General features: G+C 42.3%; 1 protein-coding gene across 3 annotated transcripts in view; it reads left to right on the forward strand.

Annotated features, from left to right (window-relative positions):
- LOC108244162 (fibroblast growth factor 14) overlaps nucleotides 1-26,475 on the forward strand; it is a 63,308-nt gene that overhangs the window by 21,966 nt on the left and 14,867 nt on the right. For 2 of the 3 annotated variants that reach the window (XM_025009048.2, XM_017430101.3), the window contains 2 exons: nucleotides 16,340-16,450; nucleotides 20,647-20,750. In XM_025009048.2, the coding sequence (XP_024864816.1) occupies nucleotides 16,340-16,450; nucleotides 20,647-20,750 (215 nt within the window). Of the gene's footprint in view, nucleotides 1-7,033; nucleotides 7,798-16,339; nucleotides 16,451-20,646; nucleotides 20,751-26,475 lie in introns of those variants that run through there. The other variant, XM_017430100.3, reaches the window with a different exon arrangement.

Genomic DNA, 26,475 nt, shown 5'->3' on the forward strand with positions numbered 1-26,475 from the left:
AAAAAAATCATGTTTGAGTGTAAATGCAGTTTTCAATTAATTCCCCGCTCAAAAGTTTTTGTCTCTTATGCTGATTTCTTCTTTTAACATTCTGAAGCTCTACTTAGAACCTTCTTAAGATCCAATAGTGCAAAATGCAAATTCTTGCAATTTTTTTGACTGGTCTTAAGATTTTGATCAGGAGTGTATTACCAATCGGCTCATTTTGTGTGTCAGATTTCCAATTTTACAGGTCTCTTTGTGGTACTTTTGAACAAATGATACCTAGTCTTTTTGTTGAATAGTTGATTAAACATCAGAAACTGTTGCTGAAAGGCAGTAGCGCTCCTTGTTGTGTTGCTAACTTTGTGCTGCTTGGTTATAAGCTAATATTGCAGCAACGAAACCTACTTTAGGGAGGAGGAAGACGCAGCGCTCATGAACATAGGGAGGAGGATTCCTGACACAAGAGACGGCAGACAGAGTTGAAAGAAAAGACTGAAGGAGAGGTGGTGGGAGTTTGAGAATGAATTATTTAGACCCTCCATTCCTCTCTCCTCCTCCTCCCCGCTGAGTTGTTGCAAAGATAGATGAGGAGAGGGAAGGGGAGGAGAAGAGAGGAGGAAGGGAGGTGAACAAGGCGAGGAGGGGGATGAAGGTGCAGGCAGAAACGAGAAGAGGGGGAGTTTGGACGTACAGGAGGGTCGTGTTTTCACGCAGGGCGATGGAGTGAACATACAGTTAATGTAATTGAAACCATATGTGTGTGTGTGTGTGCCTCTCAGCATTCAGCAGGTGTGCGCTCGCCTGTTTTCGGAGACCCACCTGCGTCACTAATCACTCGTTGCCAGGGAAACAGTGGACTTCCCCGTCTCTGTGCTGATGCGCGTGCGTGCGGGCGGGCGGGGGCGTCTGAGCGTGAATCATGACTCATCCTGCTCGCCTGCGCCGCGGCTATCCTCGGCTCCCATCTGGGGAACACCCACCCCTCCTCCTCCCGCTCCTTCACCGCCGGATCTCCCTTCCTCCCTCCCTCCCCCGCCGCTTCGCCGCCCCTCTCGTCACCAGCTCCTCACTTCGTCTATGCGGGCAGGTTCGAACACCTGATGGGGATATCAGATGATCGGAGCGGAAAAGGAAAGATTTCCTTCTCGCTTAAACCTGTCTCTGTGACTTTCCAGGCAAAGAAAAGAGCGCCACCTACAGAAACGTTGTCCGACTGACAAGTAATTCCAGGAAACTGCTGGAAAAGTCTAATAAAAATGATTTTTTAAAATGGTTTGCTTTAACTAAATCCACTGGATTTGTGTTATTTACACGCAAACTAAAAGTCTGTCCATGAATAACAGTTCATCCTGCAATAATTATTTTTTTCCAAATAAATTCAATATTATTTTATTCTAAATTGGGCTAAATTATCTCATGTAGTAACATTGTTCATAAATATGTAGTTAGGTCATTTATTTTTTCTATATATGGCCAGAAGTTGGTCTAAATTATAACTTTTTGAGACCCAACATTTAAAATTTCTGCTGCTCTTTTTATCTAAGATCTAATCCTTAAAAGGCATAAAGATAATACTGAAACATGTATTAATGTTTTCTCCCAAATTATATTCGGTGTTACACATTTTTATTAATAATAAAATATATTGTTATAAAGCAGGGTCCTATTCTGGTCAGTTCTTGTAAATGATTTTTGTAGGACTTCATGATTTTTGTTTGAAAGTTTTCTTTTTTACCTACTTTTCGAGGTGTATCAGCTAATATTTGTTTGGTTTTTACGTCAAGAGACTGGAAAAAAACTTAAATTAGTTGCTTTTTAGTGGATTGTTTTGGTGTGGTGGGATAATTATATTTTTTTGTACGATCTGTGTGAAGTTTGTTCCTGTTTTTTATTGTTTTTTTAATTTCATCCTAGTGAACCTGGCTTCAAGAAAACCCTAAAAGTTAGTTGAGCTTCTTTTTAAGTATTTTGAAGTTGAAGAGACGTTTCTCTTCCTTTTTATTCAACATGATTCATGTGTGTGTGGCCCACACATAGAGACAAACGAGACAAACAACCATTTGCGCTCTCGCTCGCCGTCTCATTAAACCAGTCAGTAAAATTTTAGGTTGTTCTCTGAAAAAAGTCCTGAAGATGTGAGTGAAGTAAGAGTTGACGGTGCCGCTCCTCTTTGGGACCTGTAGATGGCGCTGTCGTCCCTGCCCAGGCACAGAGCAAAAAAATATGCGTTGGAGGAAAATCCCCTAATGTCGTCCGAAACACTAAGGCAGAGCGTGTTGGTTCGGTTATACAAGAACCCCCCCCTTTTTTCCCACCGATGTGCAGCATGGCATATTTCAGTGTTTCGTGACGGCGCCTTTTTATGGTTCCTGCACTTCAGTCCGTTTTCTTTCAAACTCTGTCCCCTGAAGCAAAAAAAAGGGATTTTCTTTTGAAGGTGTTCAGTGGTGGGATGAGATGGAAGAAGAAGTGCTATGGATCGTCCTTTTTTGAAGTTTACCAGCTGAAGCCTCCTCCAGTCCAGGAGCTGAATTTTATTGTAAATGCTCGTTTTGATTTATTCATGACTCGTTCGCTTGGGCCGACCTGAATTAGAGAGTCTCTCACGCACACGCTTTGTGACAGACAGACAAGTGAGACAGCTATATTTAAATTTTTGTTCGAGGGGGGGATATAAAGAAAAGAAATGGAAAAAAGTTAATCAGAGTTTTATTTAAAAGGTTTTAGGCCGTCTTGATAATTCACATTAATCTTAATTATACACAGAAAACTTAGTCTATTATGAGCTTTTAATTAGTATTGCCATCAGTGAACTGCCATTAATTCTGTCAGACATGCTCTGCTGCCATCTAGTGGGAATAGGAACAGATGTACAATATATTTCTGTGATACCTTTCTTGGCATTCATATTGTTTTGGCTCCTTAGAACGGCATTTTTGTGGATACTTTAATAATCCTCAGTGCATTTTGTTGCGGTTATCCAGAGACGACGATGAGTCAAGTGTCACGGACGAGCTCGAGGCTTGAAACGTCTTCCTGGAAAATAATTTTTTTTTTTAAAAGCAGACGTGTCAGGCTGCCCTAATTAGCTCATCGATCCAGCCCACCTCTTGCATTTTTAAACTGTCTATTCAGATGGGCCACTTCTGAGCTGAATACAGACAGTGTTGACTTTCTGCGCCATGTTTGTGTTCATATCGGACTCCTTATATGTTGCGTTATTAGATCAGTGAGTGATGTGACATCGGCTGCGTTTCCGTCGTGACGACAGTCAGAGCTCATCGCATGGGATTTATCCCCTCTGCCACTTTCTTCTGCCCCGGCTGTGGGCACCACAGGGCGGCGAGAGTCCATCTGATTGGCCGATTATAGTTTTCGCAATGTGGAGAACGAGCTAATGGGCACTTGGATTGTAATCATGCATTCAAGCAGTCCTTTGCAAAAATAATATTGCACACATTGATATTCATTTCAGTCCAGTTCAGGTTATTTATGTAGCACTAATAATACAATAAGTACAGTTTTCAATCTAAGGAGGGCAGCAGCCTCTCGGTCCCCCTGACCTGAGCAGCACGGTGGTGACAGTGGAAAGGAGTGACTCCCTTTTAATGGGAAGAAACCTCCAGCAGAACCAGAACCAGGCTCAGGATGGGCGATCATCTGCCTCCAACTAGCTGGGGTCTGAGAGGACAGGAAAGGGACACAGACAAACACAAAATCGCTGGTCCAGGTGTGGTTTCTACAGGAAGAAAATAAAGAAAAAACAGGTTAATGGGAGAAAAAATTACAAACACAAACATGGAGAGGCAGCAGCAGAGCAAGGACATGTGGATAGTTTGTCCTCCAGCTGTCTGAAGTCCTTTCCATCCTCCATGAGGTCACAAAGTCAGCTCTCGTTCACGTGGTCGCGTGACGAAAGTTGTGTCATTTATGTTCTCAAAGTGGCTTCGACCGCCGCTTCTCGACACAAGGGCCCATGACAAACTATTTCTTAAAGGGAGGTTGCGCCGAGTGTCATGTGATTGGTCAGAAGTTGTGGTGGGTGTATTTCTGAGCTTTAATGGAGCCATTTTGCTTCTGCTGCTTCGCTGAGAAGCAGCTGGAGGCTGTTAGAAAACACAGACGTCTTTACGACTGATCCAGCAAAACTTATGCCTCGGCCGGTTGGCATTGGGACATGTTCCCTTTGTTGTATTTGCAAATGCCAGATGGTGTGTACCATCTCAGTCGGTTTAATAAACACATCTGGTCGCAGTGAGGGAAGCAAATATCTGTCCAAGGACAGGAGAGTTTAAGTGCCGGTGGGAAGAAACCTGTTTTAACGCCGTAGGAGGAGGGAGGAGCTTCCCGGGAGTTCTGATCCGAGTGTCTCACAGACGACGAAAGGTGTGTGTGAAAACGAACATCCTGCCAACACGTGACCCCGAACCGACTTCTTGACTTCCTATGGAGTACGCCGGAGCCTTAAGCCTAAAGCAGCATAACTAAGGGAGAGCCCAGGAAACCCAAGCCGACCCTAACTATCAGTGGCGGCTGGTGGAGTTTTCTCCAGGGGGGTTCATAAATCCAAAATAGACATATACCAAAGGTTTTGGTATATGCCTATTATGTGATACCTTATTATATGTTTTGGACCAAAACATATACTAAGGTATCACACCAGTGTATTTACATGAATTAAAACAACAAAAGCAACATTATAATGTACATATAAATGTACAAGTGCTTTCTGAACACACCAATACTTACAAAGACGGAGGTCTATAGGACACATTTAGCATTTATAAGACCTGTTTTCTTCCTTATTTTTCAAAACTTTACCGGAGAAAATACGTCAAAGTTGGTTTTATGGTAAAAGCACTCACTACGTCATGTATTCTGAACGTATAATATAACGAAGATCGGATGTCTCACTCAAATTACAATTCAAAACCAAACGTTCTCACAGGTTTTAGCATAAATTCTCTGAAACTAATTATTAACTATGAACTTATTTATTACCTTGTTTATGTAACTTAGTCACGTAATGAACTTATTGCTGTCTTTGAATAAAAGGCAGCACTCCCGTGGCTCGACTTTTCAATCAGGCAAACTTTATGACAGACGGATGTGATGTCAGCCCATGGCGGGAGTCCCACGCTCCGGCAGCAGGAGGCGGTGAAACGCAAACACAGCTGCATTCAGCAGCTCTGGGCGCAGGAGAGGTGCACCCAGAACCGTCCTATCTCTTGTACTGAAGAGGAGCTACTGCGCATGTACAACTTTTAACGAGAGTCTGTGGACAAAGATTTTTGCGCTCCGGGGCGGAAATACGTCACCAATCAGACAACGTCGAGGAACGAAACAACTTTACTTATCATTAACTATAAAATATTTATCTTACACAACTAAATATATATATATATATATATATATATATATACATATATTTCAAAATATTTTTAATGTACTATTTAATTTTAATTTTTTTTTTTACGTCTTATTCAAAGTAATGTGAGTGGTGGGGCGGCGCCCTAGCGCCCTCTATTGGCCAGCCGCCACTGCTAACTATAGGATTTATCAAAAAGGAATGACTTAACGCCTTGTCTACAAAGTAGACAGACCCTCACGGACAGAAAGTGGAAGTCGGTTCCACAAGAGAGGAGCCTGAAAACTGAAAGCCCTGCCTTCTGTTTTAGAAACTCCAGGAACCACAAGTAAACCTGCAGTCTGAGAGCCAAGTGTTCCATTAGGAAAATATGGAAGAATAAGATCTTTAACATAAAATGGAGTTGGTTGTTGAGTTCGTTAGAGTTTAAATCCTGTTCTGAATTTGACAGGAAATCAAAGGAGAGAAGCTAAAACTGTAGAAATATGAACTCTTTTTTTGAACGTTTTTTGGACACTCGAAAAATTAAGAATTACAGCAGACCAGCCTAGACGTGATACATGTGTGGACCGGTTTTTCTGCATCGTTTTGGGACAAGATGTTGCTGATTTTAGTGATATTATGCAGTTGGAGGAAAGTGGTCCTCGTAACATTTTTAATGTGGGGGTTTAAAGACTGATCCTGATCTTTAAACGTGATTTTTGTGGAGGTTTTCTGCTTCAGACTTTGAGGAAAAACCCACCTCGGGACGGCCTAGGGACTAACATAGACCCAAGAACGCCTGGTGAAACTGGTGAGCGCGCGCGTCACTGTGCGTGCGTGCATGCGCGCGCGCGCGTGTGTGAGAGAGACAGGGACAGCTCGCTTGGCGCGCGGCTTCAGCAACTGTGGCTCCAGACACCGCTCGCGGTTTCCATCGTCAAAACCGCTGGAGCTTCCATCACAGACCCATCCGGTCATTCCTTTCACAATAAAAGAACAGCCTAAAGGGATTTTTTTTGAACACTTTCAAAATTTTCTTTTTTCTTCTAAATTAAATGTGATATTAAGCTTATGGTGAATTGAAGAAAACATACTCATGACGTTTACATAAGTAAACATTTTGTAGCATTTAATAAATCTAGTTTTTAATAAACTTCTGAATTTTACTCAGAAAAGAATTGAATTGGAATAGCTTTAGAAAATATCTTTTGTTTGTCTTTTTGGTTTATTTGAGATTGAGTTTTGTATGTGTCTTAGGGTTGGTTTACGGCTTTTTAACATGATTAAGTTGATTTTTAGCTAATTTTTCTTTTGGAGTTCAGACTTCCAGAGTAAATCAGACACAGCGTGAAAGTTTGAGTTTTAAATGGCAGCTGGATATTAGATATAAATGTTTTAATTGATGAGTAAATTATATTTTTACATTTTTAATTCAACTGACGTTTAAAGAATGTGATTATTTTTTTAAAGCAGAGTAAAATAAACATTTCTTGCTTTGGTATTGCTGTTATTGCGCTGGTGGCAGCAACCGTTTGTAAAATGACTTTAAAATTATTAATTTTGACCCATTAAATGTAACGCAATGTAAGGTGAAATCTGTTAATGTAAGTAAACCGCTTCTATTCTGAAACCCCCCGCTCACCCTTGTTCCGGTGACGCTCTTGCGTGACTGCCGTTAGCTTCACGCAGCTGGAGCGGCTTGCGGTGGCACGCGCTCCTCGCGCTTCAGTCAACGGAATACAAACGAACCTTATTTTCCCCCCGGAGAAGGGGGACAGAACTGCCTTTCTGAGGGCGGCTTGCGTGTGAATTTTCTTTTATTTATATATTTTTTTTCTTCTCGCCCCGATGTTTTGGCTCGTGCCGCCCGTTTAACCACCATGGGAGCGGAAGCGGTCAGACGCGGTCCCGGAGAATCGGCTGAGGGAGCCGTTCAGTGACAGCTGCCGTTATCTGACTGACAGACAGACCGGTGAGACGTGACGGACAGGTAAACCGCTCTGCGCGTTTCCCATCTATGGCCTGAGAGGACTACAACAAAAAAACAACAAAACAAAAAAACAACGAGAATATGCTGTGAGGCGAGCGCCTTATTTTTTTATTTTTTCATTGACTTCGCCGTCCTGTCGCGCAACTATGGGGCTGTAGCCGGCGAAGCGAAGACCGGAGGGCTCAAGCGTCCGATTCCGTCTGCGCTCCGTCCCCCTCCGGCGGACAGCAGAGAGGCTGGAGACGCGGACGGAGTCGGGGCTGCGCTCGTAGCGGAGACATGGCAGCAGCCATCGCCAGCGGTTTGATCCGCCAGAAGCGGCAGGCGAGGGAGCAGCACGCCCACCGGCCGACCACCCACCGGCGGCGCAAGAGCCCCGGCAAGAAGCAGGGGCTGTGCAACGGCAACCTGGTCGACATCTTCTCCAAAGTCCGGATATTTGGCTTGAAGAAGAGGAGGCTAAGGAGGCAAGGTGTGAGGGGGGAGGGGAGGGGAGGGGGGAGGTTGCACATGAAACATGCATGCACACTCGGTCTCCATTCACGCCCTATAGCTGTGCAAGCACATGCAGAAGATGCACAGGCTGACAGTTGCCCTTTCTCTCCTCTCCTGTGACACACACACACACACACACTCTGTCATGTCTTGTAGTGTCCTATGGTTCACTAGTTTCCAGGTACATCCATTATTGAAGCCACAGATTAGTCTGTCTCCCTCCAAATTTTCAGCTTAAAATTTAAAGTGGCCAGACTTTGCTTCAGCGTCATGTCAGACGAAAACACAACCATCGCAACAAACTGACCCTTTTTATTCTTCTTTTAAAATGCCATTTAAATAAGAGGGGGAGTCTAAATTTTCCACCATTCAGATCCCCCATCCGAGATCCAAATTTATCACCGGACGGATTCTTGCCGAGGGAGCGAGAAACAAATTCGGATGAGCCAGGGTGTTGTGATTGGGGAGCCATAGGAAGGGCGTTGGGCGGCAGAGAGATGAGCCCCACTCTAATCAATTGATTGTGTGAGAAACCAGCAGGTGGTGGGAGGAGGGTGGAGGTGAGAGCAAGGAATCATGCTCAGGTGGTGCCACTCATCCCCCCCCCCATTCAGCCAATAACTTTCCAAATCCATATTTTCAAACCTTTTCTTGTGCTTCATTTATTTATTTATTTTCTATCCCATATTTCCCTCCTCGCTCTGTCTTCTGGCCCTCCTCCCAGTTCATCATGTCCTATTTAACTTCTCTCCTCTTCAAATTTTCCCTCTTTTTTCCACCCCATCTTTCCTTCTCGGTTCTAATCCGCTCCCCAACCTACGTTAGGTGGGTTCCCTTCCCCCCCTCCTCGTCTGCGTCCTCGGCTGGTGAAGGCTTGGCAGCGGCCGCGGTCTCCTCGCTGCATATGTGCTAGGAAGGAAAGAAAAAAAAAACAACCCTGCCAGCATCCCCTGCTGTCTTCCAGAGGTTTTGTGAAGGAGAAATTCACCGATCACGGCCCTCTTCTTTGTACATTTTCATTATTGACCAAAAAATGAGAGGGGGGTTTTATTCAAATTAAAAGCTGCTCACCTGCTTTACCTTTAAAAGATCTGATATTAGCTTCAGGATCTATTAAAAACCTAATCCTTCAATCAAATGCAAAATTTGCGTATTTTTCAAAAAATTCTGGTTAGCTGAGTCACATCGGCCTTTTCTGACGTTACACAACCTCACTGAAGCCACACACACAGCTTGAAATTTTTATACGTCCTCATTTTTGCAGTTGTAGTAAATCTAAAGTGACCTTTCCAGCAGCCTCCTCAGACCGTGAGGCCACAAACGAGGACGGTTGGATTGGGGGCGGAAAAAAAAAAGGAGCGAATTTTCTGTAAGCGGCGGCATTTTGTCTTTTCAGATGCTTAAGACGGAAGCTGCAAACGAAACACCCCATTTTTGCTTTATGTTTATACATAACCCGGACCACTGGGTTTAATTGGAACTTCCTGGACGCTCATCTACACCTAAGGCAGTCCGGATCAAAATGGCCGCCACAGCCGGTCGACAAAAGCCAACACCAAAGTGGCGATTACTCATATGGCGGATGGCGCCAAATGTTGCTTTCGAGGCTTGACCAAAACCGTTATGACTCCGTCTCTGCTCAGCATGAATGGGGTGAAAAGCGGTGGGCGACATTTATTTCTTTGAGGAATGCTGGGCCTTTTTTAATTACTCATAATTTTAAACACATAAACAAGTATCTTTAGAGTGTAAGACATTAAAATTACACAGCTGTGACGTAGATTTAGACCAGCACGGGTTATTGCAACACATTAATTGCAATAAAATGTTGCTAAAATGAAAGCGTATTGCTAAATCCTTCAAAGGAAGATTATTAATTATCTACGTATTTGTGTGTAATACTATTCCTGAGCAGGAATCTGCAAATAGAGGCACTCAGGTGGGGCTATATTCTGCTTTACGCCGGCCTTTGTTGAAGGAGCTATTCTCCAAATAATTAAAATCAAAGAAGCAAGCTTTTGCAGACAAGATGTTTGAGAATCTCTTGTTCTTGTTTTTTATTTTTTTTAAATATTTTTTTTGGACCTTGAGGTTAGCTGCTGCTTGGCAGGAAGCTGAACCTCAGAAGGTTCCATCTGCAGGTTTTCTTTCCAACCTCTGATACAATTATAAAATGCGCCACGGTGACTTTTTCAGGCGCGCTGCAACGAGTTCAGAGGCGTGAGAAGGCATTAGAAAACCGAAGTTGCCGCTCCTCCCTTCTTTATTTGGTTAAGTAAGGAACTCATTCGGGCGGCGAAAAAATGAAATTCAGCGTCAAACATTACCTAAAAAGAAACCATGCCACGTGCAAAAATCCAGACCCGGGGTTTGAGGCTGGGGTGGAGTCTCCCAGCTCGCCTTTCACGCCTTGCAGAAAGAACATGGGGTTGAAAGGCGGCTCCATTCCCAACGTGAACCCGACCCCAGGTGGAAAATGGAATCACTCCTGCCAAAAATGGCTACCCGCACGCCAAATTGTTCCACGTTGAAGCCGTTGCTCATGATGAATGTCGTCCAGAGAGAGGTGGCGCTGTGGTTTCCTGTGTTTCTGTGCGTCTGTGCCTGTACAGGGTGTTCCCGTATTGTTGTTGTTGACCCGTTGTGTAATAAGTGTAATCAATGAATAACATCAGCGCCTCCCTTCAGAAATATTTCAGAACCGAGGCTGAAAATCGAATACAGAACAGAATCATAACCATCACGACACATCCAGTAAATTCAGGTTCTTTTTTTAAATCTGTTGCTCTAGATGCATATAAATCAACCATTTACGGTTCTGCCTGCATCTTTAGTGTCTTTAATCGCTTATCAAGCTGAGGTAAATGAGGTTAAAACGGTTGCATTCAGTTGCAGCATAAATTCTTCACTTGTGGTGCTTTTGTTCCCTGTGTGGTGTGTGTGAAACAAAGATCTCCAGTGCCCCGTTCGTAAGAGGCGCTGTGCCGTTGTCCTACGATGGGAATTCACAGACGGCACGGAACGTCAAAAAGGCCTCTCCTGGCTCCCTTCCCCGATCGGCTGATTGATCGGATCACATCGTCTTGAAAATACAGCAGCCTGTGTGTGTGGATATGTGTGTGGATGGGGGAATACCCTTCCTCTGGAACAGTCTGGAATCACAAGGCTGTTGCCATGGCAACGTAAGAATGGGAATTTCCCTGGTAACGACAAAAAAAAAAGGAACTGGGAGATACTGGGAGGAGTGGGAACGTCATCCCGACAGCACCAGGAGCATTGTGGTGACGGGAATTATGTCGAAGTGCGAGATCCGCTGGTGAACTGGTTTAAAAAATGAAATAAAATAAATTTTAAAAATGCAACGTTAATGAAGCAGGGTGATCCTGCAGGGACATACAGAGTTTTATATTTTGTCCTTTAAAGCTCAGTGTTGTGTGACCTTAATAGTGTTATATACAACAAATAAAAAAAATACCAACAAATGCATAAATTAGTTATTTATTCTTAGCCTTGTTTTATCTTTATAGTTTTCCTTATTATATATTTGCATATGGATGGTCTAAAACTTAAATTTGAAAAGTAGATGTAAATACACATCTTATTGAATAAATAAAACATATATAATGGTAAAGATTTGAAATTAGGCTTTCTTTAAACTGTTTATGTGCAGCTGTTCTACATTTACTTTAATTGTAGATTTTTTGTAGTTCTCCACACCTAAAAATTAACCTGTTAGAAAATACAAGCAAAACACAAACGCACCCACAGAAAGAGTTAAAAAACATAAGGCTTGATAATAATGCTTTAAGTAAGCGGGACAATAAAAATGTTTTGTCTAAATTCACTTTTTTTTTTTTTTTTACTGTTTATCTGATCCTGGAGAGTCCCTAGTTTGAATAAGCTCTGAAACATAAGGAGTTAAACCCCTTCTGAATGTCACGGTCTGTTCTTTAACAATGAAAGGATCATTCTTGTCACATCTGACAAGTGGTGAAATAAAAAAAATGGCCCAGGTTGTTATTTTGTGGGACAAAAATCCAAACAGAAGTAAACGTATCTTCAGATCTTTTTACCCAAAGATGCAGTAAAAATGTCATCGTCTTCTTTTTAAAGTAAAAAGGCAGTGTTTATTCATCTTATCTATGCATCAATCTTAAGTACGTGACATTTCTTACTAAAATCTCTAATAGCACTGTAAAGAGGAAGAAGTTATGAAACTAAATTTACTTCTTTAATCATTTTTGATGTATTTTAAACCAGAAAAATCTATTTTCAAAAAACTTTCTCATTTCAAACCCGAACACGACTGAGAACAACCAAAATGTGACGCAAAACTTTATTCTACATCCAGTAAGGCTCCTGATTAATAACTAGCATGCTGAGTTATTTATTTTTCAATTCTCAACAGTTTTGATTCACTATATATTTATGTATATTTTTATGTAGATGACACCTAACTATTTGTTTAGTGACTTATGGCACAAAATTACTTAACTTTTTTGCCCTGTGCAGAATCGGCACATTTCAGTTGAATTTGAATGCATTTGAGGCAAAAAAAAATAGATAAAACATCATTTATTCAGTAATTTGAAGTGTATATATCTTTATTTTAAAAATCCTCCCCTTTGTAAGCTCTATTTTATGCCTATATTTTTAAAAATATATTGCCTTTATTACAATGGATTTCAGTAGCAGCCCATATTGTTCAGTATGTTAATGAGACTTTTTAGATTTTAACATACTCAGGTTGGGGTTTACCCTAATTTCTTCATTTAATTTCTCCTCTGTAGTGAAACAAACGGCTTTCTAAACTTTTGTACAGCGGGGAAAAGGCCGCCTCGCTTTGCTCACTGATGTGGATTTTAGTCGAGATGACAAACCTGCTTCAAAAAAAACATTTTCTCAAATGATCTCAGCCTGTTTGAGTCACAACAACAGGCTCGGAACACGCTCCGTTATTAGGCGGGCGCCACCGAAACGCTCCCGCTCCCCCCCTTTTCAGCAGGAGATTGGGAACCTAGACGAGACGTGTGAACGCCGAGCCGAGCTCGGGAATACGCTCTTTGTGCCCCCAGCTTCCTTTTTTTTTTTTTTATGACTAAAACACATTTTATGCCCTCGTTTTAATAACATCATTGTAATAATGTCGTACTCTAGAAAGGGATAAGAGACAGTAAATTACATTTTTAGCAGCTTTCCGAGACCGGGTGTGATAGAGAGAAGCAGGCAGTGTGTTCGGATTTATGTAATGGGCGTTATTTTTAATCAAAAAGCAGCATGAATTACCCCGACTGTCAGTCATAAAGATATTTACTCGATGCAGGAAAATATGAGGGGGAAAAAATGCAGTTGGGGTTATTGATCGTTTTGGTTGTCACAGTGTTTTTTTAATATGCATTATGGCCGGATGGATTAGTTATCCGTCTGTCCAGCCAGAGTAATAATTTTTATTGACAGCACCACACAACATGCTAAGTAGCGCGCCGGGAATTGCAGTTCAAGAGCCGGTTTTGTGGCTTCGCGGCTCGTCTTTCCTCCTTCTCCCCTGCTGCACAAGATGGATCCTTCACAGAGATGGGAAAACACCCCTCACACACACTCACGCTGCTGGAAAAAAAAGAACTGGGTCAATCTCAGCTCCTTTTTCCTCCCCGTGCATTAGGGTATACCTTCGCCGGTTCCTTCTCCCACTTACTGAAAGGGGGGGGGTTCCCACATTCGTTATCGCTGCAGAGTCGCCGATGTGCGCTTCTTTATGGCGAGACGATAGGGCCCGGGGGGGTCACTACGTCCACATGTGTCACGTTAAACGAGCACTTTCATCAGCCTTCCAGGGCACGAGTTGGGGCCTCACATCGGGTTTATTTCAGCTGTCCCTTTTTGTTTTCTGTCCATCTTGTTCTGATCAGCTGTACGTTCGGTTGTTTTGTTTTGTTTCAGTCATTTTACGAACCAAAAGGAAGAACCAGAGGGGATCTCTGTTTAATTCTGGCAACATAGAATAGCCTAAAGCAGAGTGTTGAGCAAATAAATAAAAATCTGCATTGGATTTACATTAGAACTGTTAGGATGCTCGTGATTAGTCATTACGGGTTGATCCCAATTAAAATATCAGTACTTTTCGTTGTTATTTTAAGCACAATGTAGTTATCTTTGAAGTAAAAATGTGTTTCAACATGTAGCTTGATTTCAGTATATCATGAGCCTTAAGAAAGTTAAAAAAAAAAAAAATCATTTCTCAAACTGGGAGTTTCAAATCCTGCTGTTTCGTCCAAGTATCTCTGACATCAACAAGGTGCCCTTTAGTCTGACTCACCGGCTGCTGCGGTGTTTGAAGATTTCTCACTTGCTTTCTCCTGGAGGTTACGGCTTGAGTCTCGACTGAGTCCTGATGCGAGGCCGTTGGTGAAAACCGTGCAGACTTTATATAAAACCCAAAATGTTTCAGATTTTGTTTGGTCAACATTATTTATTTTGTTAATGCATCCATTACTACACGTTAGTCCTTTTATAACCTTTTTTTATAGAAAAAAACCCACTTCAAAAGATCTGAACTGCCCTTTTAAGGTTGCATCGTATCCAATTTTTTGTTACACTTCAGAGGGGGGAAAAATCAAAACCAGGACTAATTATAACCAAATTGAGACACATAAACTGAACCAAAAGACAAACCCCCCCAAAAAACTACAACATCCCTGTATGTGTTAGAATCAATATATTCTGTTTTTTTTGTGTGATTTGGAGTTGTAATATACTCTACATTGCTAACAGTATTCTCCATTCACAGTTATATGAACCTGACCTCCCATTCCTAATCCAGAGGGTTTAATTTGAGGTTGGACCAGCCTTTGCAGCTATAACAGCTTCAGCTCCTCTGGAAAGTCTTTCCACAGGTTTAGGAGTGTTTATGGGAATTCTTGACCATTCTTCCAGAAGGTCATCTGTGAGGTCAGACACTGATGTTGGACAGAAGGTCTGTCTCACAGTCTCTGCTCTAATTAATCCCAAAGGTGTTCTGTCAGGTTGAGGTCAAGACTCTGTGCAGACTAGTCAGGTTCTTCCTCACCAAACTCCCTCATCCATGTCTTTATGGACCTTGCTTTGTGCTCTGACAGTTATGTTGGTACAGGAAGGGACCATCCCCAAACTGTTCCCACAAAGTTGGGAGCATGAAATTGTTCAAAATGTCTTGGTACGCTGAAGCATTAGGAGTTGCTTTCATTGGAGCCCACCTCCTGAAAAACAACCCCACACCATGATCCTTGCTCCACCAAACTTTACAGTTGGCACAGTGCAGTAAGACAAGAACCGTTCTCCTGGCAGCAGCCAAATCCAGACTGGTCCATTGGATCGTCAGACAGAGAAGCGTGATTCGTCCCTTCAGAGGACATGTCTCCACCGCTCTAGAGTCCAGTGGCGGCGGTCTTTACTCCACAGCATCCGACTCTTTGCTCTTGGTGATGGAAGGCTTGGATGCAGCTGCTGCCATGGAAACCCATTCCATGAAGCTCTCTGTTCCTGAGCTGATCTGAAGGCCACATGAAGTCTAGAGGTCTATAGCTATTGACTCTGCAGAACGTTGGTGACCTCTCTGCTCCTCAGCATCCTGAGCCCACTCTGTGGTTTTACATGGCCGACCACTTTGTTGCCGAGTTTGTCTTTCCCAATCTCTTCCACCTTGTTATAATCTCACTAACGGCTGACTGTGAACTATTTAGTAGTGAGGAAATGTCACGACTGGACTTATTGCGCAGGTGGTATCCTAACACAGCACCACGCTGGAATCCACTGAGCTCCTGAGAGCGACCCATTCTTTCACAGATGGTTGTAGAATCAGTCCGCGTGCCTACGTGATTGCTTTTATACATGTGTGGCCACGGAAGTGATTGGAACACCTGAAATCAATGATTTGGATGATTGAGTATGTATGTTATAATTAGAAGTTTTTATTCATGAAACTGCTATACTGACTAACAAAGAGAGAACAAACTTTAAACGGGGCTAAATCATATCAGATATCCGTTAAAATTTTGATATACTGTACCTGTAAATCAATATGTTGTGCCATCATGTGGAGTCGGAGTAAACACAAAGCTACTGTGGGGGCTGCACTTCACCGTCAAAGCTTCAGAAATAATTTATCAGCTTTATTCAAGTGGAACAATGACCACGAAGGACGGATTAGTCCAGAAATCCTGTAATGGATTGGATGTGCTTGACTAGACTCTCCAAAGGAAATCCCTCAGGGTGCTTGGAGGTTACACGAGGTCACGTTGTGTTTCTTTAAAGCTATCTTCTCTAACAAAGGTGCCCTTTGGGAGCCGAGTTCACAGCGGGGAAATTCTGCATAAATTACCAGTTCCTGCCGAAGCCAACAGAACCGGTTTCAAACGGTTCCCCGTTTAGGTTCGACTCTGTTGTCGAAATAAAAGGAATACGGGGTGTGTTGCACGCTCTTCTGTAAAGATCAGTGTTCTTATCAACTGTTCCTGTTTGTTTTTTGTTTTTTTTCCTTGTAGAACCACAGCTGAAGGGCATTGTGACCAGGTTGTTCTGCAGGCAGGGCTTCTATCTCCAGATGGGCCAGGATGGAAGTCTGGACGGGACCAAAGATGACAGCACCAATTCCTGTAAGGAAAAATGACACAACACACACACATAAAAGAAGAAACCCTACACAACAGGATACAATACATGTAAGAAAAAAAAGTGTTTTGTTGGAAATAAATAAAAGAGTGTTCATTTTGTTCTGTGGAAGATTGCCACAGCAACAAAAGGCACTTTCAAAATCACAGGTGGGTTGCGGACACATGTTAAAGTGTAGGGATGATGATGGGGCCGATGTACATGGCCTGCCCGTCTCCGCAAACTTTGGTTGTGTTCCTGATGTTCCTGTCGTTTGTCATTCAAAATGTTGACTCTCCACCGGCGTATGATCACCAAACTCTGCTAAATCTTCAACCCCGTGTCGGAAACTTGGGTCAAAGTGGACAGGAAAGCCAGAAAACCTTCTGCCCTCCGTTTTTTTCCGGTATACCGGCCTGCCTGTGTTGCAGCCCGGCTCCACCTGCACCACGCAGAGGGTGCAAGTGGAGTGATCCGTCACAACCTGCGACCGCTGGCTCGGGCTCGTCACACGGCCGTCAAGATGGCCTTGATGAATGCTGGGTCGCTAGCCAACGAGACCTTCGTTCTAAAGGATTTCTTCCCTTCCAGCATACTGGATTTTCTATTTTTAGCGGGAACATGGATGAACATCGGTGAGTCAAGTGCTTTTTGTGAACTTTTGCCGCTGGACCGCACCTACTTCAAACCTCCGAGGACGACAGGTTGTGGAGGAGGCGAAGCGGCTGTTTAGAGGGAGAGCTGCCTCTGCAAGCAGCTCATGCCGATCGCATCTCATTCCAGCTCCTTAATGAACGCGTTCAAGCTCTGGTCTGCTCTCCCGGTGCTCTGTGCTGTTTTATGCAGAAACCCGAAGCACAACGAGGATTTTCTTGCTGACTTTGCTGATTTTTGGGCAGGAATCCAGCCTAAATATGGCCACGTTTTAATAGTCTGAGATTTTAACATCCATGTGTGCTGTCTTGTTAAACTGTCAGCCAAAGACTTTTTTTTTTTTTTACATCTCATCGACTCTTTTAATCTTGTTTTTGGTTTGTGTCGAGTCCGATACATGAAAGCGGGCACACTCTGGTTCTTGTTTTAATGTTTTTAATGTGGAAATTAGCGATGCTGCCTTTTCAGACCACGTGCCTGTCCTGTTCGCTATGCCTCTCTCGTGTCTCGCAGTCAGACCCCGTGCATCGCTCAGTTCTCTGCAGCTTTCAGCTCCGCAATCACGTCTAGTGTTTGTGTGGGTTTCTGTTCAGATGCTGAGGCTCTGTCCTCTCGCTTTCAGCTCAACCTGTCCAACTGGACTCAGTGCTGTGGCTCCTCTAAAGATCAGACCATCTAAACCTGGAACTGAGCCCTGGAGGAACGAAGCCACGTGTGCTGCTCGGCAGGAGAGCTGAAAAAAGGACAAGTTGCAGGTGTCTCTTCGATCACTGAGAAATAGCTGACATTTTTATCAGAGGACTGTGAAAGCTGCAGAAACCGAGCACTTCTCTGATATTATTGTCTCCAACTATCAGAATCCTTGTGTTATTTCTTTTAAAATTGTCAACTCTGTTCTTCGGTCTGGAGAACTCCACTGAAGTGTGTGAGAACTTTCTGAGCCTTTTTTTATTAATAAGGTTGCAAACATTAGAGCCTTAATTAGCCCTGCATCCTCTTTGTCTCTGCCACACGCTCCGCTGTCTTTAATCAGTTTGAGCCGGTCGTCTCTGCCCTCTTGGAAAAAGATCGTTGATCAAGTGAAGCCTGCTGGGGCTTCAAATGATCCCATCCCACCTCGGCTTTTTAAAGAAGTGTTTTTCCACCTTGGCTCCTTTTGTGCTCGGCGTTATAAATGGCACCTTTAGGCAAACGGACACAAACCTGTGAGTTTCAAATATGCAGCGGTGATGCCACTGATTAAAGAACCTGGCCTAGCCTCCACTGTACTGTCACATTTTAGGCCTGTCAAGATCCTGGAGAAGGTTGATGATTGCCAACTGAGCTCAGACTTAAATGAGCAAAAGCGTGAGGTGTTTCAGTCTTGCTTTAAAGACCATCGTAGTACTGAGTCTGCACGGTTGAAGGTTTTTAATGATGCTCTTTTAGCCACCGACTCTTAATTTTGTGTTTGTATTTGTTGGCTTCAGCACTATGGTCATAGATGTTGTTTTTAAATTGCTTTATAGATAAAATTGTATTGTATTGTCTTCTTTAACCGTGTTTCTAAAAAAAAGAAAAACTACTTTACATGCTTGTAGTAATAAATCAAATGTCGAAGAAAAGAGAAAACCTCATATTGACGTAAATAAAAAGTCTTTGTTTGTACTGATTTAGATTTGAGTGTAAACAATTTAAAGATTATTTGTGGAATTAATTGGGATCGAATTTTTTTTTTTTTAATTGATTATAAATTCTGCTTTTATAGCACCTTTTATTGCACTTAGAAACAGCCTTCAAGGAAGATAAGTTAATCATTAAAATAAACCTTTGCAATATTTAAATAAATAAAGCTCAGAGAAAATCAAATTCAGGGCAGAAGCCACATGGAACCAAAGAGTCATCACCACATTGGCTGAGCTATCTAGCAAATATCTTGTTTTATATTTGGTTTACTTCCTCTGGCTTTTTATTAGTTTTCGTCCAATTTTTTATCATATATCCTCAGGAGATGTGTCTAACTGCAGATCTTACTCTTCAGGCCCCCATGCCAACAGATTTGAGCAGAAATATGCACGTTTTGATGCACAAACTGGCTAAATGTTCACCTGTTTCACCTTAATTGTCTCCCAAATGGTATTAGAAATGATTGAGGTACGAAGTAAGCTGTGCTTTGTACTGCTGATGTATTAAAACCAATAATAAAACCATAATAGTCGACATATAAAGACAAAGCTTCAGCAACAAACAGAATGAAAACTAGAAGCTATGGTGGCAATAAAAAGCTCAAAAATGTAACTAAAGAATCATTGATTTTTTTTGTGTTAATGTTGAGCAGCTTGTTGGAGTAAATAACTGAGAATCCACCACATTTATAGATAAAATTGAAGTACACTAACAGTCATCAGTGTTTTTGGAAATTTGCAGTAATTGTCTGTAAAAAGCTGATTTGTCAGCTAAACTGATGGGTATATTTTGACTGCTAAATCTAATGTCTCTTAAAGATTTTCTCCTGAAAGGGGGTCTCACCACCTCATCCAGTCAGGCTGACGGGAAAATTTCAGAAACGGACGATAACGGTTTTAGCGGCAGCCGAGGTGAACGCCAAACACCCTCGTTTGTTTCGCCGTTTCCCTGTGCGCAGGCACAGCGGAAGAGTGAAACACTTTTCCATCCCTTTAAGCCAAATCAACTCCAAATCATGTGAAAACCTTTCCAAGGTTAAGTGCCAACAGTTGACTTTGACTGTAATAATCTGGTTTTAAATGTGCGGCTCTGATCAGTTCAGATGGTAAACAGTTTCGACTTTTTTATGGTGTCTTCTAACCTTCATCTTGTGAGACGCTAACTCCTTGTTCAGTGTATTGCTCAACAGCTTGTGTCCTCTTCTATATTTATACTCAAAATGACTTGTGTTATTTTGTCAAGTACAAAAAAAAAAATCTCTCTCTTTACTGGAACAAATATACATAAGATATGAGACGGTATTCTTCAAGATGGTGAACGCAAAAAGCATAGTCTCTTCAAAATACCAGTCCAAGGTTATCAGCTGTCTGTTCCTTTACCGTCACAGAGTGCTGCTCTTTAGACCCGACCCGACTGAGCTGATAGCTGGATTCTACCTTTAAAAAAAAAAGCAGACGAGAAGGGACTGATGATAAAATGTCAAAAGCTCAGTTACCTCAGTCAAATAAACATCTCGTCAAGCCTTTCTTATGATTCTGATCTAAGGGTTTTGTTTTGGCTCTGATCACATAATTTACCTGTTTAGTGAACACATATAATATCTAATTCTATGTAGATATTGTCGTTTAATGAGAGACAAACTATTTTTACATGATTTCCAAAAACCTATTTGTGCCTAATAATGATCATATTGAGCATTTTGAGCTTCTTTGTAGGTTATGTTAGGTTTTGTCTGACATATTATTGGGAATGTAGAAGTTAAAGAGGTATCAGATTTTAAAGCAACTCACAGTTTGACTTTCAGAGCTCTGTTCTTCAGGAGGAACCCAAATATATCAACTCAGTTTGTCTTTTCTCTCTCTCTTTTTTTTTTTGTCCTCAGCTCTGTTTAACCTAATTCCTGTGGGTCTGAGAGTCGTGGCCATCCAGTCGGTCAAGACTGGTCTCTACATCGCCATGAACGGAGAGGGTCACCTCTACTCCTCGGTGAGCACTCGATGCACGAAGGCGCACTCATCAGAGGGGCGTGGAGGGGTTTGTTTGGACGTGTGATCCACGGCACTGCTGGCCCTTTCCGACGCTCGCTCGCAAATCATGTTTCGTTGGCTTTGGTTTCAGATGCTCCACCGTCCCGTTTGGGATTTTAGTTAGAGACAAATGGAAATATGGGTCTGACTTTATCCACAAGGGTAAACAGTTGGTTTGGAGTGATACATCTGGTGACTTCAGCTGTGATTAAGGCTGTAAAATGACATTATGAAACGTGCTTTGCTTCCAAGGAAGGTCACCCGCTAATGACTGGTAAACTTTGTCTCGTTTGTTGAGTTAATATTTTCTCGTTTTGTTTTGATTTTTGCTGCATTTTGATTTTTGTTGCCTTTCGCCAACTAGGCACTAACAGTCGCAGTGAGATTCTGGCTAAAGAAAACTGTCATTTTGAAAGACTAAGATGTGGGATGCAATACACTAATATTTATTTTCCGTACTTTGACGAATGCTTTACCAAAAACATTCCGCAAAAGGACAAAGAGGTTAGTTCCTTCGAGACATTTTTTGGCTACGTCCTCCTGGCGTTGCAGGGATAATTTTAGCGCAAGTTTGTTTGAGCCACATGCAGGTCTGAAACTTATTATGAACAATTTATTTTATTTATTTTATTTTTTACAGAGAAAACAATACAAGTCAAAACAAGCAGTGACAAGTTTTTTTTTTTTTTTAGAAAAATAGAAGACCTGTTCTTTAGTTTTCTTTTATTCTTTCTTTGGAAAAGAAAAATAAAATAAGAGAAGTATCACTTCAAATTGATACTTGTTCCACAAGTCAGTCTGAATTATTGAAAAATAGACACTCGGTTTGAGGGAATACTTTTATGATTTACCAAATTTCATCTCTGTGTCCTCGCCAGAAGCTTCTCCCCAAACATGAAGAGCTGCGAAAATGGGCAAATTAAAATTGAAGGCAAGGCTATGGCAAAAACATGGTCTCGGGTGTAAGAAATAGTCAGACAGAGATGCACAAAAGAGATTTGACTGTCAAAAAAAGAGAAAAAGATGAGGTGAAGAGCAAGTGGAACAAAGAAGAAAAGAAGAAAAGTGAGGCAGAGGAGCGGCGTTCGGGCGCTGGAGCAGAATATGAATTATTTCCACGCTGACTCTTTAGAGAGAGTTCACACTCATCCTCCAATGTCCCTTCTTCCTACGTCAACCCTTCTTCTTTTCTTTTTTTGGCTGGAGATGACAAGAGGGGGGCCGGGTAGGTGATAGACGGGACAGGGGGAGAGGAAGTGGATGGTAGGGTAGAGGAGAGGAGGTTAATGGAGCAAAATGGAAATGAGAGGGTGAGAGGAATAAAGGTGAGACCAGGACGAGAGAGCGGACGTGGAAGAAAGTGAACAAGTAGGACAATGAGGAGGCAAAAAAAAAGATGAAAGTGGGGGGGGGATCTAGAGGATCAGAGAATGGCAGAAGAAACAGGAAACGACAAGGAGAGGGAGAAAAAGATGTTAGGAGGATGAGAAAAGAATAATTGGGGGATAGGAAGAGCAACACTTGGAGCTGCTCTGCTGAAAGTCACAGATGCATGTGGGCTTCCTGTAAATAATTTAAGAGGGGGAGTCCCCCCTTACGCTCACAGTTGAAGTCCCCTCCAAAGCCGCGCGGAGAGCAAAGTGGGGATGTTTGATCACGTTCCAGCTCGAGGACTGATGTGCTGGCAACGCCGCGATAACGAATGTATAAATCATCAACAGCAGGTCTAATTTATCCCAATGTCAGCTCTGCTTGATGTTTAATTGGCTCCTGCAAAGGTCCTGGCAGGTAAGGATGGTGTCACCCGGCCCGCCGAGGTGCTCATTAAACATTAGCGTGCTCCGTTGTCTCCTGGTCCGAGCTGGAGCCGCCGCGTTTACCTCTCTACCCGTCCTCTTGCACTCACTGCAGCCGAACCGCTTGTTTACCTGACGCAATTTGGATTTATTTTTCTCCCACCCGGGCTCGGTGTGGCGCAGCTGACAGGGTGTCGATACAGATCAGACTCCGGCGCCTTTTTACTTCGGAGAAACACGGCGCACTTGTCAGCAGTCCTTTCTGGAATGTGTTTGAGATAGACTGCTGGTACAACACATTTTTTTGAGGGGGGAAAATAAAAATACAAAACAGAGCGTATAGTAGCAGATGTCAGCACATATTGCTATATCTTCCTTTTTTTTTATTTGTCTGTTTCCGGCTGCAGGTTTATATTCAGGGCCCCAGACTAAGCTCTTGCTCAAACTTTTTTCAATTTGATTTTTCACAGCCTCTTTACCACAATTTTACATTTTTAACGGCCACTTATTTGTCATTTACCACGTAGGTCAGGAAATTACTGTAACAGAAATAAAGGTTAATGTTTTTATTTTAGCTGTAGCACAAACAGAAAGTTGCACAAACCTTAAATATTGTGCAACAGGACCTATTAAACTGTTACCATTTTTAACTCTCATGCTCAGATATGTATACTCCCAGGGCCGTCTTCTGCTCAGTGACAGACTAGCTGTGTCCTGCTGTCCTGTCCTGTTGTTTGTTGGAGATGTTTTATCAAATTGCTTGTGTCGAAAACGCTTAGATTTCGTCCCTCTTCTCGACAGCTTTGCTGAGCGGAATCTGCGGTCCGCTTTACTTTTGTCACCGTCTTTGATACACCTCCACGGGGCTTCTTGTTCGTCTTCCAAAGATGGCATTTATTAGTGGTTAGCATGCGACTTTATGGTGCGTTACCACCATCCGAGAGATGAACGTCACGCTGCCATAGAGCAGCATCGGGTACTGTGGTATTGGAAGAATTTTATGGTTACAAGTACACGCACAACATAAAAGACTGATACCTGATGCTGATATCGTTATCAGTGCATCTCTAATTTCAACTCTTAGCCAGAGTTGGACTTGTTACCTCGGTCGGTAGAGACGTACGCATGTATAGTTACCTCTGCTTATGGTGCAAGCTCTATATAGTCAACAAACATCATTTTGCTCTTTTATCTTTTGATATGTCGAGCATCGTTTAGCCTGTCATAAGGCGTTGTATCTGCAGGACGTAATTTCTAACACGTCTAAAGTACAGAGCTGATATCGTCATTACGATATTCAAAGATATCCCAATTGCTTGTTTCCCTAATATTGTTTAAATCATTAAAAAATCGATTTTTTTTTTGTTTTTGCAGCTTCCGATTGGAAATTGTGCTTTTATATTTGATTGTAGCAGAATGAAATTGGTTTTCACTCCTCGGATCCCCCCCAGTTTCTGTTACGCCTTCATATCCCAGGATAACTGCGTGTCGCTGTCACTCAGAAGACCGGGTGAAAAGTTAATTGAGTTTATACATTCCAATCCTGGGATATGATGAGTCGTATTTCTCATCACTGAGTAAAAATGAACCTCATCATCTCCAGATCTCCCCCCCCCCAAAAAAAAACACACAATATGAAACGCAGAATACGCCGGGGCTGCAGCTTAATATTTCCATCGTAATATATATATATATATTTTTTTCCCTCTCTGTTCAGCCTGTTAAATGTCATGAAACGGTACAAATAAGCTGCTGTCAAAAAGGTTTCTTTGTATCTATGTCAAAATGTAAAATCAGAGCATTTACTAACGTTGTATATTTGTTTTGCAGCAGAGCTGTAGATACGTTTTGTTTTGAAGCTCATGCTCCTTCGCTTATGAAGTAATTCTTTATCGTCTTATTGGAAACTGTTAATGATATGCTGCAAACTTAGTTATACTCGGTGGGTTTTAATAATCCCAGCTCCCCGGCATCTGGCAGCGCGTTGCCGCTGTGCACGGGCTGCGTTTGGGTGCGCATGCGCCGGACCAACAGATGGCTCGGTATGCAATGAGCTGCTATGTGATAATTATGAAAGCTTGCTGGGGGAAAGTGTGTGTGTGTGGGGGGCGCTGATGAGTCTGGGACCCTGTGTGTGTGCGTGAATAAGACTAAGGGCGACGAGAGAGTGCGTCCCTGTGCAGTGCATCCCTGTGCAGTGCACACACTGCGACGGTGTGTTACTGTGTGTGGGTGCATCAGGTGTTGTTGGGTGGGTGTTGGTGTGAGCCGTGCCAGCTGAGAGGTGAAAGTGGAAATTAAGTTTCTCTGCAAAGTCGACGCACGTCTGTCTTCTGACGCTGTTACAGAGCGAGCAGGACATGGACGGACAGTATTTATCGCCCGCCTTTCATGGCGGCGGGCGGTACCAACGCAGACTCTGAGTGAGGTGTTGACTGTCTGAGTCAAAGCTGTCGGCCTGTTAACAAAACCACCAGACGGGTTTAAGGAAACTCTCAGAAACTAACGACTGGGTGCACATTTACAACTCTTTGCCATTTTGAGTCAAACCAACTTAAGATGGCGCAGCGTATCGACTTCATCCAAGTCAAAGATGGCATCTGTTTTACAGATTTTGAGTTAAAATTTGGTGTGGTAGTAGCTGAGATCTACTCTCAACACCTTGTCTGAGCATTCTGGTTCTGGTTAGACTCTCAAGGTTTGACCAGAACAGTTCTAACTCTGTCCCTTCTCAGCCGAAGATGATTTTAGTTTAAACTCTTTAAAGAGTGCTTGGACTAAAATGGGAAAAAATGCATTTTTATATAATTTTTACAAAAGCATGCTCATACATTCTCAATCTTGTCTAAAGGAAAACTTTCAGGAGCAGTTTGTGTCTCCTAGAGATGGCAAATGTGCAGGAAGTGCACATTATTTAAATCCTGACCGAGGATCAATTACAGCTCCTACCTTGTGTAAATCTGCTGTTTGCTTTAATTGGAATTGTGCTGACTGTCCACCCACCTTTATTATAAATGCAAAATTTATTCCTTGATTCGACTCCAGCAAGTGAAACAGTTCGACTGCATCTCCTTCATCTTGTTACCCTCTTTTTAGTTATTTTAACAAACACTTTATCCTGTAAACTTTATCTCCTTTCCTCTTTAATCTAGGTATATTTAATTCATAAAATCATGCAGACACCATCAGCACATTGCCTCGTTGAACAGAAAAGGTTTTTGTCTCCTTAAAAAGAAGCAGATTTATTTTCATCTTGATTTTATAGTATTTAATTACAAAATTCCCACTTTACTCTTTTTCCAGTTCTTTACCAAAAAGAAAAACGAGCTGTTGAACTTCTCGCATTTCTGAAATGTTAAAAAATGTTCTTAAAAGCACAAAATTATATAATTGAATAATAATTATTTGGTTCAAGGAGTGTTTAACAATGCCAGGGTTGCAACTGGGAAAAGTAAAAGGAAATAGAAATGAAGAAGAACAATATTAAAACAAAACAAGAAAACATGAAAGTAATAGACTCTACAGCTACAACTGTTGAACTTATGGGAGTCAGTCTGATTTAAAATGGCTACCACTGCTAAGTGAGCTTAACCAGCACAAAAATGTTCGGTGTGGTTGTAGCCGAGAGTCATCCTCAACACATACTCTGAGTGCCAAAACATTTCACAAGATCTCAAGGTTTGACCAAAAAGCCTTTGTCTTTTCTCAACATTCGTCTAAAACTCTGACATGTAAGGCGGCCGGAAGGGCAGTGAATGTGACTGTTTGATCTTTACGTGAGAAGGTTTGGTCTTTAGAGCCCCATGTTTGGTGTCACCAGAGGATTCGTTGCACATTTGTCCTCGGCAGAATCACCAAACCCTGGTCGACAAAAGCTGCGATCGGGCT

The sequence above is a fragment of the Kryptolebias marmoratus genome, linkage group LG23 (assembly GCF_001649575.2).
Source record: "Kryptolebias marmoratus isolate JLee-2015 linkage group LG23, ASM164957v2, whole genome shotgun sequence".
NCBI lineage: Eukaryota > Metazoa > Chordata > Actinopteri > Cyprinodontiformes > Rivulidae > Kryptolebias > Kryptolebias marmoratus.